We start from the raw sequence: 13,734 nt of genomic DNA, 5'->3' as shown, positions 1-13,734 counted from the left end.
TATAGTGAGTCCAAAGGCTAGTTCTCTGATTGAAAAATGACTGGCTTCCAGCCAAAAGTAAAGGAACCTTCTGGACTACTTAGCTATCTTGATGTGGTAGTAGGTATCCAGAACGTCCACCAAGCACATCTAGTTGTCCTTCTTCAGAAGAGGCAATATGGAGTGAACCTTGAAAATCTGGAAAGAAGTTAATTGGTTTAGCTGATGGAGGTCCAGAATGGGCCTGAGGCATGCACTGTTCTTCAGAACCAAAATGAATCTTAAGTAGTCTCCAGATCCTTGCTGGTCTGGTGGGACCTACTGGATGACTCTTTTGCCTATCAGCCTTGCAATCTCTTGGGCTGTTGCCTTTCTCTGTGGGGGTGGAATGTTGGGAAGGCTTCTTTATGACAGTTCTGGGGGGGAGGGAATGTAGCAGCCTCTGGTTATTACTTTCAGCACCCATGAATCCACAGTGATAGCCAGTCATGTATGACAGTGCAGATTTAATCACCTCCCAAATGCTTCCAAATTGTGGCAGTCAGGCAACCTTTCAGGAGTGTTGAAAGGGTTGGTCAGTGAAGGGACCTCAAAACTCTTGTTTTTCCTAGCCAACTCTGCCTCTAGGATGACATCCACTGCTAGTGCCACCCGCCCTGGGAGGGGGTCTGTCTCCAGAAGTGTCCTAGGCAAAACCCTGGGGGTTTTGGAACCATAATCACTTCCCACACTTTTGGTTTTGGGAAAAGAACCTTTGTGGGGTGGAGAAGCAGATGGTGACAACAGACAGAGTTGTGTTGTCTTTTCATTCCTGGTGAGTTTGCCATTACCTTAAGGCCCAAACAAGGTGAACCTACCAAGAGGGACATTCAAAAAGGATTTTTTGAAATTCTCCACAAAACAGGAGAGATGCATCCAGGCACACTGATGTATGGCAATACTGGTGCCTGCCACTTTAGATGTGCCATCTGCAGTTTTGGTAAACAGGTGCAGAGACACATTTGTAACAGACGTAATGGCTGCCAACTGTAAATCCAGCACTTTACAGAATTCTGTTGTCATGGTACCTGAGGCGGACATGGAGAGATTTTTGGTCAAATCCCTCTGAAATCTGATTAAATGGGTGAGGTAATTCAGTGCACATATGGCAAAAGTTGCTGATGAGCAAACACGCTTTCTAAATCTGTCCAGGGCCCAAGACTCCCTGTTTGGGGGATGGAGAGAAGTCCCTTGTCGAGTATCGTTTATCTCGTAGTGAGACCAAAATGTTATCCAGTTTAAGGCAATGGGCTCCACCACATCCCACTTCTTCTACAGCTGCTGGGACACCAAGTCTATAAATTTGTTCCTGGGGGGACCACCCAGGTAGCAGCACCAAAGGCCTTGAAAAACAATGACTCCTTCTGGGAAGGGGTATCAGTGGACCAGCCCTCCCTTGCATAAGTAATTTCAGAATATCCCCAAAGGAGACATACTCTACGGTGGGCTTTAAGGACCCTTCCTTCTTACTAAGCTTGTTGTTGTCAGTGAGAGGCTCCATTGGGGAGTCCAAATGCCTCCTTTTGCATGAATGCTTTCTGTGCTCTTCCACCAAGCAATAACCCAGGAAAGAACAAGAAGCCAAAAGAGAGCTCAACCTATGTGCTCGGTCAAGGCTAGCTGGAGCTGGCTGCCCAAAAGGGATGATGTTGAATTGAAATATCAAAAGCCAGAGCGGGTCTGGATGGGTCCAAATGAGGGTGGGCCACCTCTTCTCTCAATAGGGAGAGAGACTTCTCAAATGCTTCAAAGACTGAAGCCAGTCCCAAGGGAGTTCTCTTGAGGTCTGAGGACCCAGATAAGAGACCCTTGTGAGACATGGCTTGGCAAAGATCCAAAGCAGACACCAGAGCTGAGATATCAAGAACTAAAGTGCCAAAGGGAAGGGTTGGATCAGGCAAATTTGGAGTTGACACCGATCCTTGCGCCTCTGACATCAAGCTCTTGGCTCTGGGACCCCTGACATCTAACGCAGTTGGGAGTCGAGCAGGTAAGGGACACTGTCAGAGATGAAGATGTCTAGCTCCAAAAGAGGGACCTCATGGGAAATGCTCAGATCCAGGATTGGGGAAAGAGCAACCAAATGGTGTGTGGAGGAGCCTGGTCTCACTTTCCTTCCAAGAGTGGTGAGTAGGCGGAAGGGCCCCCATCTGGATTGGAGTCCTCAAGACTTTCCACATTCTCTTAGCCACATCTTCTTCTGAAAGATTTTTCGATGACAGCAATAACCTGAGAGAAGAAGCTGTTAAATGAGGCCTAGCAGACCTATCAAAGGGTCTCTCAGAAAGCAAGGTAGAAGAGTGTAGACATGGAGGGGATGGCTCTGGGAAGAAGCATGGTTCCAAAACAATTGAAGGCATCCCAGATCCAGCCCAAATGGAAACAAAAATGAGAGCTATGAAGATCTTGCAACTTTCAGAGTATGGCCAGAGGAGTCCAATGGATCCAATGACCTTTTTCTCGAGGCCTTAGGAGTATATCTTTCTCTTGGCTTGCCTTTCTCCATTTCATTCTTCTTTTCTCTGGACCTTTCTTTAGATTTTTCTTTTTTGGATCTGTCATGGAGTCTCTCCAAAAGCTTTTTGGCAAGAGGACAGCCTGCTTACGATAAAGCTGATTCTTCTGCAGAGGCAGTGAGAAGGCCTTTATATAACAAAGGGGGACAGTGGTCCAAAAAGACTAGCAAGCTAAAGGATGAACAAATATTGCACTCCTCCTCCAAGTTCATAAAACACAAGCAGTAAATACAAGTGTTGTGGGGGTCTTGGGGAGGAATCTTGCGCCCACGGGCAGAACATTTTTTAAATCTGGTAGCCTTGTCAGCCATATCAAGATACCACACTATGAAACAAACTACAAAGAAATGATAAATAACCACAAAACAAGCAAAATAACTATCAAAATGGGTGCTACTATTAACAACATATTGCAGAAGATTACAACAATTAGCGAGAACAAATCTATTCTAAATTTCACCAAAAAGGTAAGATTAATAGTAAAAGACAACCCTATGAGAGAAAAACTGGACTTAACTATGAAAGCTGATGGAATAGCAATGGGAGCACTGAACCTCAAGATCACATCTGAACTCTTCAAGTGGCAAATTAGATCAAGAAGTGTCTGGGGGGGTATGAGAAGGGGGAGGATCCTAAAGTCTGAAAGTTGCCAGCATTTGATATGGCTGGATCTGACATACTCATGAATTGTAGAGAATGAAAAAGACAATGTTGGATCCAGAGCCATCTTGGCCATTACAAGGAAATAAGAATAAGTCGCGTTTTTTTTCTTCTTAACTTTGACAGGAGGTGAGGTAATTGAAGAAAGGAGAAATAAATACAGGAATCCTCTCTATTATAGGAAAGAGAACTTGTTCACTATCAACACCATCTTATCCTGCTAAAACAAGCAGATGAGTAGAGGTCCACTTTCTCCCATGTGAACAGGAGACTGATCTGTGGGTCTGCTGTTGCCTAAAGGGACTCTTACATCTTCAGTACAAGAAGCATGGTCAGTTCCTCAAGGATGTGAATGGCTAACATACAGAGCTCCAGTCTATGGCCTATTGCAAGACAAGTGATTCCTCCCTGCAGAGGAGATGAGTGCACATGCCACTGTATCTTTAAAGTGCATGAAATCATGCCATTGTTGCCTGACAAAAATCAAGAGGAGCTTTGGTCAACTCCCTTTCCAGAGCCTGGAAGAAAAGGTATGATACCATTAGCTCAAGCATGTTTATGTGAAGCTCTATTTTACAGGGATTCCACTTTCCACCCATTAGAGAAAAGGGCAGGCAAACTCTCAAACTCACTAACAAAGTATATGTCAACAATGGCTGACTAATTCAACTACAAATTGTTGACACCACACACCAGGTCTGCAAAAAAGGGGTTCTGACCCTGACTAATCCCCAGATGAACTGTGTTGACTAGTAGCTCCGGGTCTGGAGAAGTTGTATGAATGGGGAGGGATAGCAAAAGACTGCTTGATGCTAGCCTGCTCATTCTGTGGGAAGGGTGATGGTAAAGTAATACCACAAGAGCTTGACCTCAGGAAGAAGGCCAAGGGTTGAAGAAATGGCAAATAAAAATTCTGTGGAGCACAGCCCACCAAGGATAACTTAAGCACTCTAGCTGATTACCTCTTGTGCTGAAGTATGTACTTGTGCAGGGTACCACTAAAGCAGGTGCAGCAGTGCCTTTTCTGCCAATGGCAAAGACAGGCTCTCATGAGCATACAACAAATTTCTTATATCCTTACCGAAGGATTCCTTGTCTTCTGCATCCTTCTACTAGTGTCCTATAATGATGGGAACTCAGAGGAATGAATAGACTAGCAAGGGATAGAGAATGCTTCCAAGGAAGAGTGATAAAGGGAGGCCAAGAAAATTAGAAAAAGAAACAACACACTAAGAACTGTGGACATGGTCCACCACTCTAGAGGCTGGAATCAGGGGTTCTGATATTAGTATAAGTCTTGGACACAAAGCAGACAAATAGGGCATGAAGCCCAAGAGGCATAGCAGTGTCCATGCTTTCACTCAGCTCTATGTTCTTAACCGGAATGTCATGGGCATGTCCCCTTATGAGGCCATGAACGACCAGTATTGATGGGTATTTCACCTCGCCCACTGTAGACAATCATCTCTGCTCAGAGTACTGAGGAGGAACTCAGGAAAGTCCTTAGTCCAGCAGTGTCTTAGCCACTAAGGCAAGCACCTGAAACACATTATTGGTGCAGAGGGCTGACCAAATAACAAAATTCTACACTATGAAAGTGAAGTCCACTCACAGCAAACCAAACAAACCAACTGTGAAGACTCCAGAACTGATGTGCTAGAAGGCAATTATCATATCCAATGACACCATGAAGATTTAATGCAGGAGCACAGACATGATTTCATGACAAGTCATCATCCAGAATCTGATACACTGTGAATATGGTCACTGAGGACAGTGAGGTCAAAGATGTGAAGGAAAATAAAAGGTCATTCTTACCTTCTCAGTTGGTCTACAAGAAGTCTTTCCTACATGTGTTACTGGCTGAGTATTATTTCACCAATCAGCATTTAGCATTTTTCAGCAAAATCTCACATCTGTAGACATCCATGTATCCAGTCCACACTTGCTGTGAAGGAAGGTTCAAGCTACTAAAATACATTCTTCCTCAAAGCCATCCAGTTGCCACCCTACCCACTAGTGAGCTCCCTCCTGTAAATGAAGAAATAACAATGGAAACATGATATACGAATATATGCCTGCCTGACTTATAAGGAGCTCCAAATCAACTACTTAATGAGAAATCACTTAACCATGGGGAAGACAGACATCTCACAGACCATGCAGTACAGTAAAAAAAAAATCTGTCACTCCTAACATCAAGTACTAACCTCTCTGGATCCTTAATTGTGCTGAATCCCAGGAAGTACCAGTTTAGAAGCAGCAGCCACATCCTTGTTCTAAGAAGAGCTTAGATGACTGAGCTGAACAGATATGAAAAGATTTACCCGAGTAAAGGCCTACACAACAAATATGTGGTGATCTTTTGTACAAATAACGATGTGGTTGCAACGTGACTGAGATGTTTGTTAACCAAGCAATGGCAGCAGATAGTCATTTGATGGAGCCAGTTTGAGCAGCTTATTCATTAGTGGATGGTCAGATACCTGTGGCAAAATGCAGCTAGCAATTCAGTTATAAGAATGCCTGCCATCTACAAGTCTTTATCACTTCAGAGCAAAGGAGACCAATTGTCCATCTTCTAAAATTTTATATCACCTTTCAGGTAAGACTAGAGTTGCTAGTTCACTTCCAGGGACAGCTTAGTATACTGTGGTTTCTATGATAAGAAAGAAAACTGGAAGATGGAGGGGCTGGTTCAAGTATACCTTTAAAATCCAATTGTGAAGGAAACAAAGGCTCATTCTGAGGGATATCCAGTCCTTGGGAAACACCAAAAATGTGTCTCTACATGCAATGGCCTGAATCTCTGAGATGCAGCATGATGAGTTGATGACTACAAGCAACAGTGTCTTTAAAAAAACTTAAATGCTACTCAAATGAAAAATTGGCAAGTCTGCTTACCATAAAGTTATATTCCCACAAGTTCCTGAAGTTTAAGTTAAAGTCAGAGATGCACGAAAAAGCAGCAATCCATGGTGACTTGTAAGGGGAATCAAGTCATTTTGGGGTTGACAGACAAAAATCATGATTCCTTCAGCTGCTTAGCAGCATCCCTACTGAGTGGCAACAACAGGAAAATTACCCCTGTCTCCTCAGGCTTCATCTAAACCTATGCCAAACATTTAAGGTGAGTCAGTCTAAGCGTCACCCTCCTGTGTGCACCCCCCCAATAAATAAATGAATTAATGAATGGAGTTAAGTAGAGGAAACACAAATGGAGGACAGTCTTGACTGTCCATCCCAGGCAGTGTCTGAAAAAGGTCCTGTACTAGTCCACTAACCCGATTAACCAACAATATGTAAATATACATTGTCATACATAACATGAAAAAACACACATACTACCAATGCTAAATTCTGCTCTGGAAAGACGCATCTCTCACATTCTCTCTTTCTTGTCAAACAGTATCCCTAAACTAACTGTGTAATATTTGAGAAGAACCATCCTGTTACACAAATTACTTAAGCATGTATTTTTCTCTTCCCTCAAGTCAATGAACAACTCAAACTGAACATTTTCCATTTAGATGTACAGAAACATAGCTAAAATAAAACTGCATCAGTACAATATGATTATGTATGTAATGCTTCTGGCCAGGGTCCACAGATGTATCTAAAGAGCGTCCACTAGAACAGTCCACACAGCCTGTAAAAATACATCAAGGTAACACAGCAGTCTATGCCTATGGTCTCATTCATTCTCTAACCAGTCGTCTTCAGGAATGACTTCTTGGAATTAGAAAAGAACACTTCATTTGCTTCACTCCTACAATGCTGCAAAGCAACATTTCACCTACCCAGCTGATTCATGAATGCTATCCACCGCTGACACGTTCCACTGAAGAGAAGATACAAGTTGCCTCTGTCTCCTTCTTCCAACTGGCAAATACGTTTTCTGAAATTTACAGAAAAATCTGTATTTTACTATTCATTAAGTTTTCTAAGTAAAACAACAATTGATGTGTTTAATATACATGTGTATGTGTACATAAACAAATATGTATTTACATACATACAATTTCTTAAGCAGTGCTTTCATATGCTATCTAATGTTAATCACTTGGACATTCAGAGAAACAAACCTTTTTGGGAAGGCTACCAAGCGTGAACATAATTTACCCTGAGCAACCCAAGGATCTAAAAAGCACATAGCAAGTAAAAACTGTTCTTGTAAAGCCAGTTTATACTGTATAATGAATACAAATGCAGAAAATAAATAAATGTGTTATAAGCAAATGAATGACTGAACTTGAGCAAAAGCCATACGTATCTCAATTAACTATACTCATACTTTCGATTCTCCTTATGCACCACTAATGTCACAATAAAAAATAAAAAATTCTTTGGATGATGGTGCTTAGGGAAAATCTTTAGGACTAGTAAAAATGTACTACTACTAGCACAGCAACCGCATGCTTGAAACTGTATCTGAAAAAGGTGATACTTAGTGAATGTGTATCCACTGCTAAAGGTATTACGTTGCAGCCTTCTACAATGACAACAAATTCTGGTGGCAACACTAGAAATTTTAAAGTATTTTAAACACTTTTACTGTAACATCACAATCAGCAAATAATTTTAAATGAACAAAATTGACAATGTACATGCCACACACATCGTTTACAACCCAGGCATTGCACTCATTACAGAGACCTTGCTCACACTCTCACATTAAGGAGAATGAGATACTTCCCCCAGGTTATAATATAATCAGGGCTGATAGAACTATCAGAAAAGGTGGAGGTGTCGCCATACTATACAAAACTGTCCTCACGGTAGACCCTATACATAAAGAAATCCCAACATTTAGCAATGCAGAAACCCTAGTCAGCAAAATTCATATCAATCAACAGAAGCAACTAAACCTAGTGGGTATTTACATACCCCTAGGTGACAACATACCTACTCTTGAGTCTATACTAAACTAGACATCCGCAAACCTCTCACAAGAGATGCTCCTCCTAAGGGATTTTAACATTGACTGGAAATCTATCAACACAACTATCCCCTCTAATCACATCAACCTGTATTACTGTACTCAACTTATCCAAACACCCACTTGCACTGACAAAAATACAATCAATGAATCCATACTAGACTGGATCTTTACAAACAACCGATCTACTGCCCAATATTATGGTACAGTACCAAATGACCTTAGTGACCATCTACCCACATTAACATTAACACAACACCTCAAAACCACTAAAACAACCACCCTACGTGAAATCTGTAATTCAAAAAAATTCATACCTGTGCATTTTACTGATGCACTAAGGTACTACAACTGGGCCTCCCCTAACAACCCTCAAACTAGACAAAGTAGTGGACTACTTCAGTTCTACCATTTTAAACATATTAAATCAGATGGCTCTCCTACGGACAATTCAAATAAAAAACAACCCAGCCTCATGGCTCTCTAAAAACACAAGTACCCTTCTAAAGCTTAGGAATAATGCTTGGGATACATGGTAACACAATAAGACCGATCACAACAGGCAGATCTTTCTCGAAGTACATAATAAAGCAAAAAACAGATAAGGCAAGATAAGAAAAATCACTACACAGAGCTACAAGTAAAACATACCACTAACCCCCCCAAAATGTTGGGCAGCTGTCAACCAAGTATTACAACCAGGCAAAACCACAACCCCTCCCCCAGTGTCAGAGGAGATAATATAGAGCTAGCTACCTAATTTAACAACTACCACAACAGGCAGATCTTTCTCGAAGTACATAATAAAGCAAAAAAAAGATAAGGCAAGATAAGAAAAATCACTACACAGAGCTACAAGTAAAACATACCACTAACCCCCCAAAATGTTGGGCAGCTGTCAACCAAGTATTACAACCAGGCAAAACCACAACCCCTCCCCCAGTGTCAGAGGAGATAATATAGAGCTAGCTACCTAATTTAACAACTACTTCACTTCTTCCATCCTTAACCTAACTAGCAACAGCCAGACCTGCACTCTCCCACAGCCAATCAGCAACCCAAACTCATACCCTCCATTGACTCTCAAATCAGTTCCTACCAACACAACACACAAGCACCTCACGAAACTAAACCCACCACCTTGGCAATCGACAAACTCCCTGGAGAGTACCTCAAAATAGCTGCTAGTGCTATAGTTTATCCCATTTCAATACTTATCCACTGGTCCATCAACAAGCATACAATTCCAGCCCTTTGGGAAAACCTCTTACATAATACCCTTGCACAAAGGTGGTCCCTCAACCGAACTTACCAACTACTGCCCCATAGTAATCTTATCCCCCCCTATCAAAAATCTTTGAAAAATGTATCCATTCTCAGCTGATGAAATATTTACTTACAGTCTTCTCACCAACACCCAACATGACTTTCGCCCATCCCATAGCACCATCACAGCACTCATATCCTTCACCAACACTGTCCATCAATATAGGAACCAAGGAAACCTAGTGTCTGCCACCTTCCTCGATCTGTCCAAAGCATTCAAAACAGTATCCCACAGCAAACTACTTACTATCCTAGTCGAACTCAACCTAAACAACTCCTCCTTGCTCTGGTTTCAAGACTACATATCCACCCACCAACAAGCAGTTAAGTGGCATAATTCCCTCTCCTTCCCCTTCTCCCAGTAACAGCAGGTGTACCACAGGGATCCATTCTGGGACCTCTACTACTTAATATCTGTACAAACACCCTCCACAGCGCCACCCAGGAAGCGACAATAAGTCAAATATGCAGATAATACTACATTGATCTGCTCAGCCCCCACACTCCAAACATTCCAGACTAAAACCCAAGAGGCTTTCTCCAATAGCAAAGACTGGTTAAAAAACTCACAACTAATACTTAACCCTAAAAAGACTCAACTTATGCTTTTCCAGCCTACAAAAAACTATTGATTCTTCTGCTCTTTTCTCTATCAGTTCTGCCAATAACACCCAAACCTCCCCAGTATCACAAGCTAAACTTCTTGGTGTAATACTTGACCAAAACCTGAAGTCTGACAAACATATAGCACAAACCATATCCAAAGTCCATAAAAAACTTGGAACCCTATACCGCTGGAAAAACTATCTAACCAAAGACACCAAAAGTACTATATCCAGAACTCACCTCCCTACATTGCTCTATGCATCCCCTGTATTAACAAACCTTAACATGGCAGACCTACAGAAACTGTCCATGTGTTATAATAAAATAGCTAGACTTGCAACCAACTCTAATTTCCGCTCCCACCACTGTGAACTCACTAAAACAACTAAGTTGGGAAGAACTCCCCAACTTGCTAAACTATAACCAACTCACCATGGCTCACTACTTGCTGTATCACCCACACAAGATTCCTGATCTCTCAGGCTTACTCAACTTTCACAATTCTGCTCACCAACTAAAATCCACAAACAAAGACCTTCTTGAAGTAGCTGAGTATAGCCACAGTGCTGGTGAATCCCTCTACTCCTACACAGTTGCTAAAATCTGGAATTCTCTTCCACCAGATATCAGATTGCAAAACGGCAGTCCCACCTTTAAAACACAATTAAAAGCCCACCTCAGTCTCAACTGGCAATGCACCTGTACTGACCATGGGTAGCCCTACTACCACCATTCAGATGAATCTTCCTCTACTCAAAGGTCAAACACATTTAAAAAAAAAAAAAAAGGACCTACCAAAACGAACTGTATTTTTAAATGAATGTATATAATTGCATATAGTATTACTGCACTTTTTTTACTCAAATACATTATATTTTCTGCTTTACTACTGTACTCACTATATGTTGTACACTTCTGTAACTTCTCATCATACTATGCCATGATATGCTACTGTTTGCTTGCTCTATTAATTTGTGCTCATCTATGACTTTTGTACTTTTTATCACGTATGTGGAGCTTTTGTATTTTGTATTTTTATGATTGTCATGTTTATGGACGTTTTCTCCATGGGTCTGCTGAAAACGGGCATCTGACTTCCCAGTCAGACCATCCCGGTAATCCAATATAAAATAAATAAATGAATGAAAGAAAAATTATATATATCAACATTTCCAACCATCATACATAACTTGTACTATTCACTTAGTTCAGTTGGCACTAAGGTAAGCAGATTAAACAGAACTTCAAAAACAATCAACATAATCTCACAAAATAAATGATGGTTTAATATTTAGTTTAGATTTTTTTTTCTATTTCTAATAGACCATTTACAGACCACAATGTGAACAGTTCTTATATCTGTATTTTCTTCATTATTCTTACCTCATAATCCTACTCATTAAGTTTGTTTCAATTATTTTGTCATACCTACCAGCCAAAGTCTTCTTTTCTGTTGTATTCTCTTTGCTCTTTATACTGTCATCACACTTGCCACATATTTAAGTGTTTACTCCTGCTTTTTTTGTTCAGTTTGGTCCTTTGCTATAGGTTTCTTAGTCCATCTATATAATACCTGCCATATTTTCAGCTGTTGGGTCTATCTTCGTCTACCACTTTCTGGTTATTGCTTTTTTGTTAGTTAAAAGCATCAGGAGTTTTAACAGAGCTTTTCTATGTATAGGCCCCTCTGTTTCCCAGTTTCAGTTCAACCTCATCAATACATTTTTCATTAGCTCATTACATATTTGATATAACATACCACAGAGTATTTGTGTTAAGTTACCTAACTTTGGGCAAAACAAACAAAACATGTGCTCACAGTTGCCACTTTCATTTTCTATCCAACTCCAACAGTACTCATTCACCTGGGGAAATATATTTTGCTCTCTACCTCGAATATAGAAATAGCTGTGTAGACATTCCCAAACAGATTCTAAATCTTCCCAACTTCATAACAGATATTGGTGCCACTGGTATTATTTCCTCACCTATTCTTTTTCCCCTGTCTACCTTCTTTTCAAACTACCCTCTATTTCTCTCATGCAAATATTCTACATAGGTTCATAGGTAGGTACTAGGCTATTGGCCCTAGGGCCTATACAAGCCTAGCCAAAAATGTACCCTGGCTTTCGCCACCCAAGAAAATTATTTCCCTGTGCCCCTGTCAAGCAGAACCACAGAAGTGATCCCCGGGGTGAATTTCCTATTACCCATCCAATCATCAAGATTTTTCTTTAAGAGTACTAATGAGGAGCTCTGTTTGACATAGATAGGTAGTCTGTTCCAGAGTATGGGAAGTCTCTGGGACAGGAATCTATCCCTCCAGCATGTTCTGTTTATTGTGGTGACAAGGTTTAGGTCCCTAGAGTGTGTAGCTCAGAGGGATTGGGATTTCTTTAAGTGGAGCATGTACAACAGCTCTGGGTTTGACATAGCTTTGTATGTTAGGCAGAGATCGCCTCTGAGTAGGCAATATGCGACGGAGTAAAGCTGGAGTTTTTTGAGACGGTCTGCGTAAGGCATCTGTTTGAGGCCAGTAATCCTCTTTGGGAGGTATTTTTGCGGCCTTTCCAGTTGTTGTAGATGTCTTGTGAGGTACACACCAAAAGGGGCGTTGTACTCTATAATGGGTCTGATGAGTGATGAGTAGAGGGGAACAATGACCTCTTTTTTTCTGGATGAGAAACCTTTTGTGATGAGGTGTGCCACGTAGAAGGATTTCCTGACCACTTTGGCGATGTGATTATCAAAGGAGAGACTACTGTCCACCTGTGTCCCAAGGTCTCTTATCACACTTTCAGTGTTAAGTAGGCTACCACCTATGTGGTAGTTCATGGGTACAGAATTTTTACCAAAGGGGATGACAATGCACTTTTTGGCATTGAGCTTGAGACCATGTCTTTAACACCAGGCATCTGTCTCAGTGAGGCCCTTTTGTAGGATGTCCACATCGTTAGGAGTTTTGATTATGGCTCCTAGTTTGCAGTCACATCTGCGAATTTAGTTAGCCAAAGACCTTCTGTGTTAGCCTGTACTTCAGAGAAGTAGATACCGAACAGGAGAGGACCCAGGACTGAACCCTGTGGTACTCCACTTGTCACTGGTCTGAAGTCTGATTTGGAGTCTGCTACTTTCACAGTGTGGGTTCTTTCAGTAAGCCAGTTGGCAACCCATCTTGTGACATAGGGATTTATACCTAGTTTAGTGAGTTTATCTATAATTCCAGAGTGGGGTATGGTGTCGAACACCTTGGCGAGATCTAGATAGGCTGTGTGAACCACCTTACCATCATCTATGGTTTTGGTGACTACTTCAAAGAAGTCTATCAGGTTTAGGAGACATGATCTGCCTTTTACAAACCCAAACTGTGTGGGGTCCAGGGTTTGGAGATCTCCAATGTCTTTGTTTATGAGTTCCATGATGATACGTTCCATGACCTTGCAGACTAGGCTCGTCAGGCTAATGGGGCTCTACTTGTTAAATTTTTGGTTCCCTCTACCACTCTGTATTATAAATTTATCTAACTCTGAAATTATTATATTTTTCTCCATTTGTTTTAATTTTCCTTAGATCATTTAATAGACCTCAGCAGTGTAAAAAGTCTATTTCTTGTAGGTTAAATTAATATTTTATTTAATCCAAATTTACTGTATTGCCTCCGAACAACTG

At 41.2% G+C, this 13,734-nt stretch overlaps 1 protein-coding gene across 2 annotated transcripts in view; it reads right to left on the bottom strand.

Annotated features, from left to right (window-relative positions):
- Window positions 1-13,734, bottom strand: part of SZT2 (SZT2 subunit of KICSTOR complex) — a 3,556,133-nt gene that overhangs the window by 1,193,484 nt on the left and 2,348,915 nt on the right. For both annotated transcript variants that reach the window (XM_044085412.1, XM_044085413.1), the window contains exon 54: window positions 6,995-7,092. In XM_044085412.1, coding sequence (XP_043941347.1) covers window positions 6,995-7,092 — 98 coding nt within the window. The remainder of the gene's footprint in view (window positions 1-6,994; window positions 7,093-13,734) is intronic.

Source organism: Protopterus annectens, chromosome 10.part0, assembly GCF_019279795.1.
Source record: "Protopterus annectens isolate FY-2018-M chromosome 10.part0, PAN1.0, whole genome shotgun sequence".
Classification (NCBI taxonomy): Eukaryota; Metazoa; Chordata; order Ceratodontiformes; family Protopteridae; genus Protopterus; species Protopterus annectens.
The sequence above is the reverse complement of the archived record's forward strand: the minus strand, read 5'-3'. Positions and strand labels throughout refer to the sequence as shown.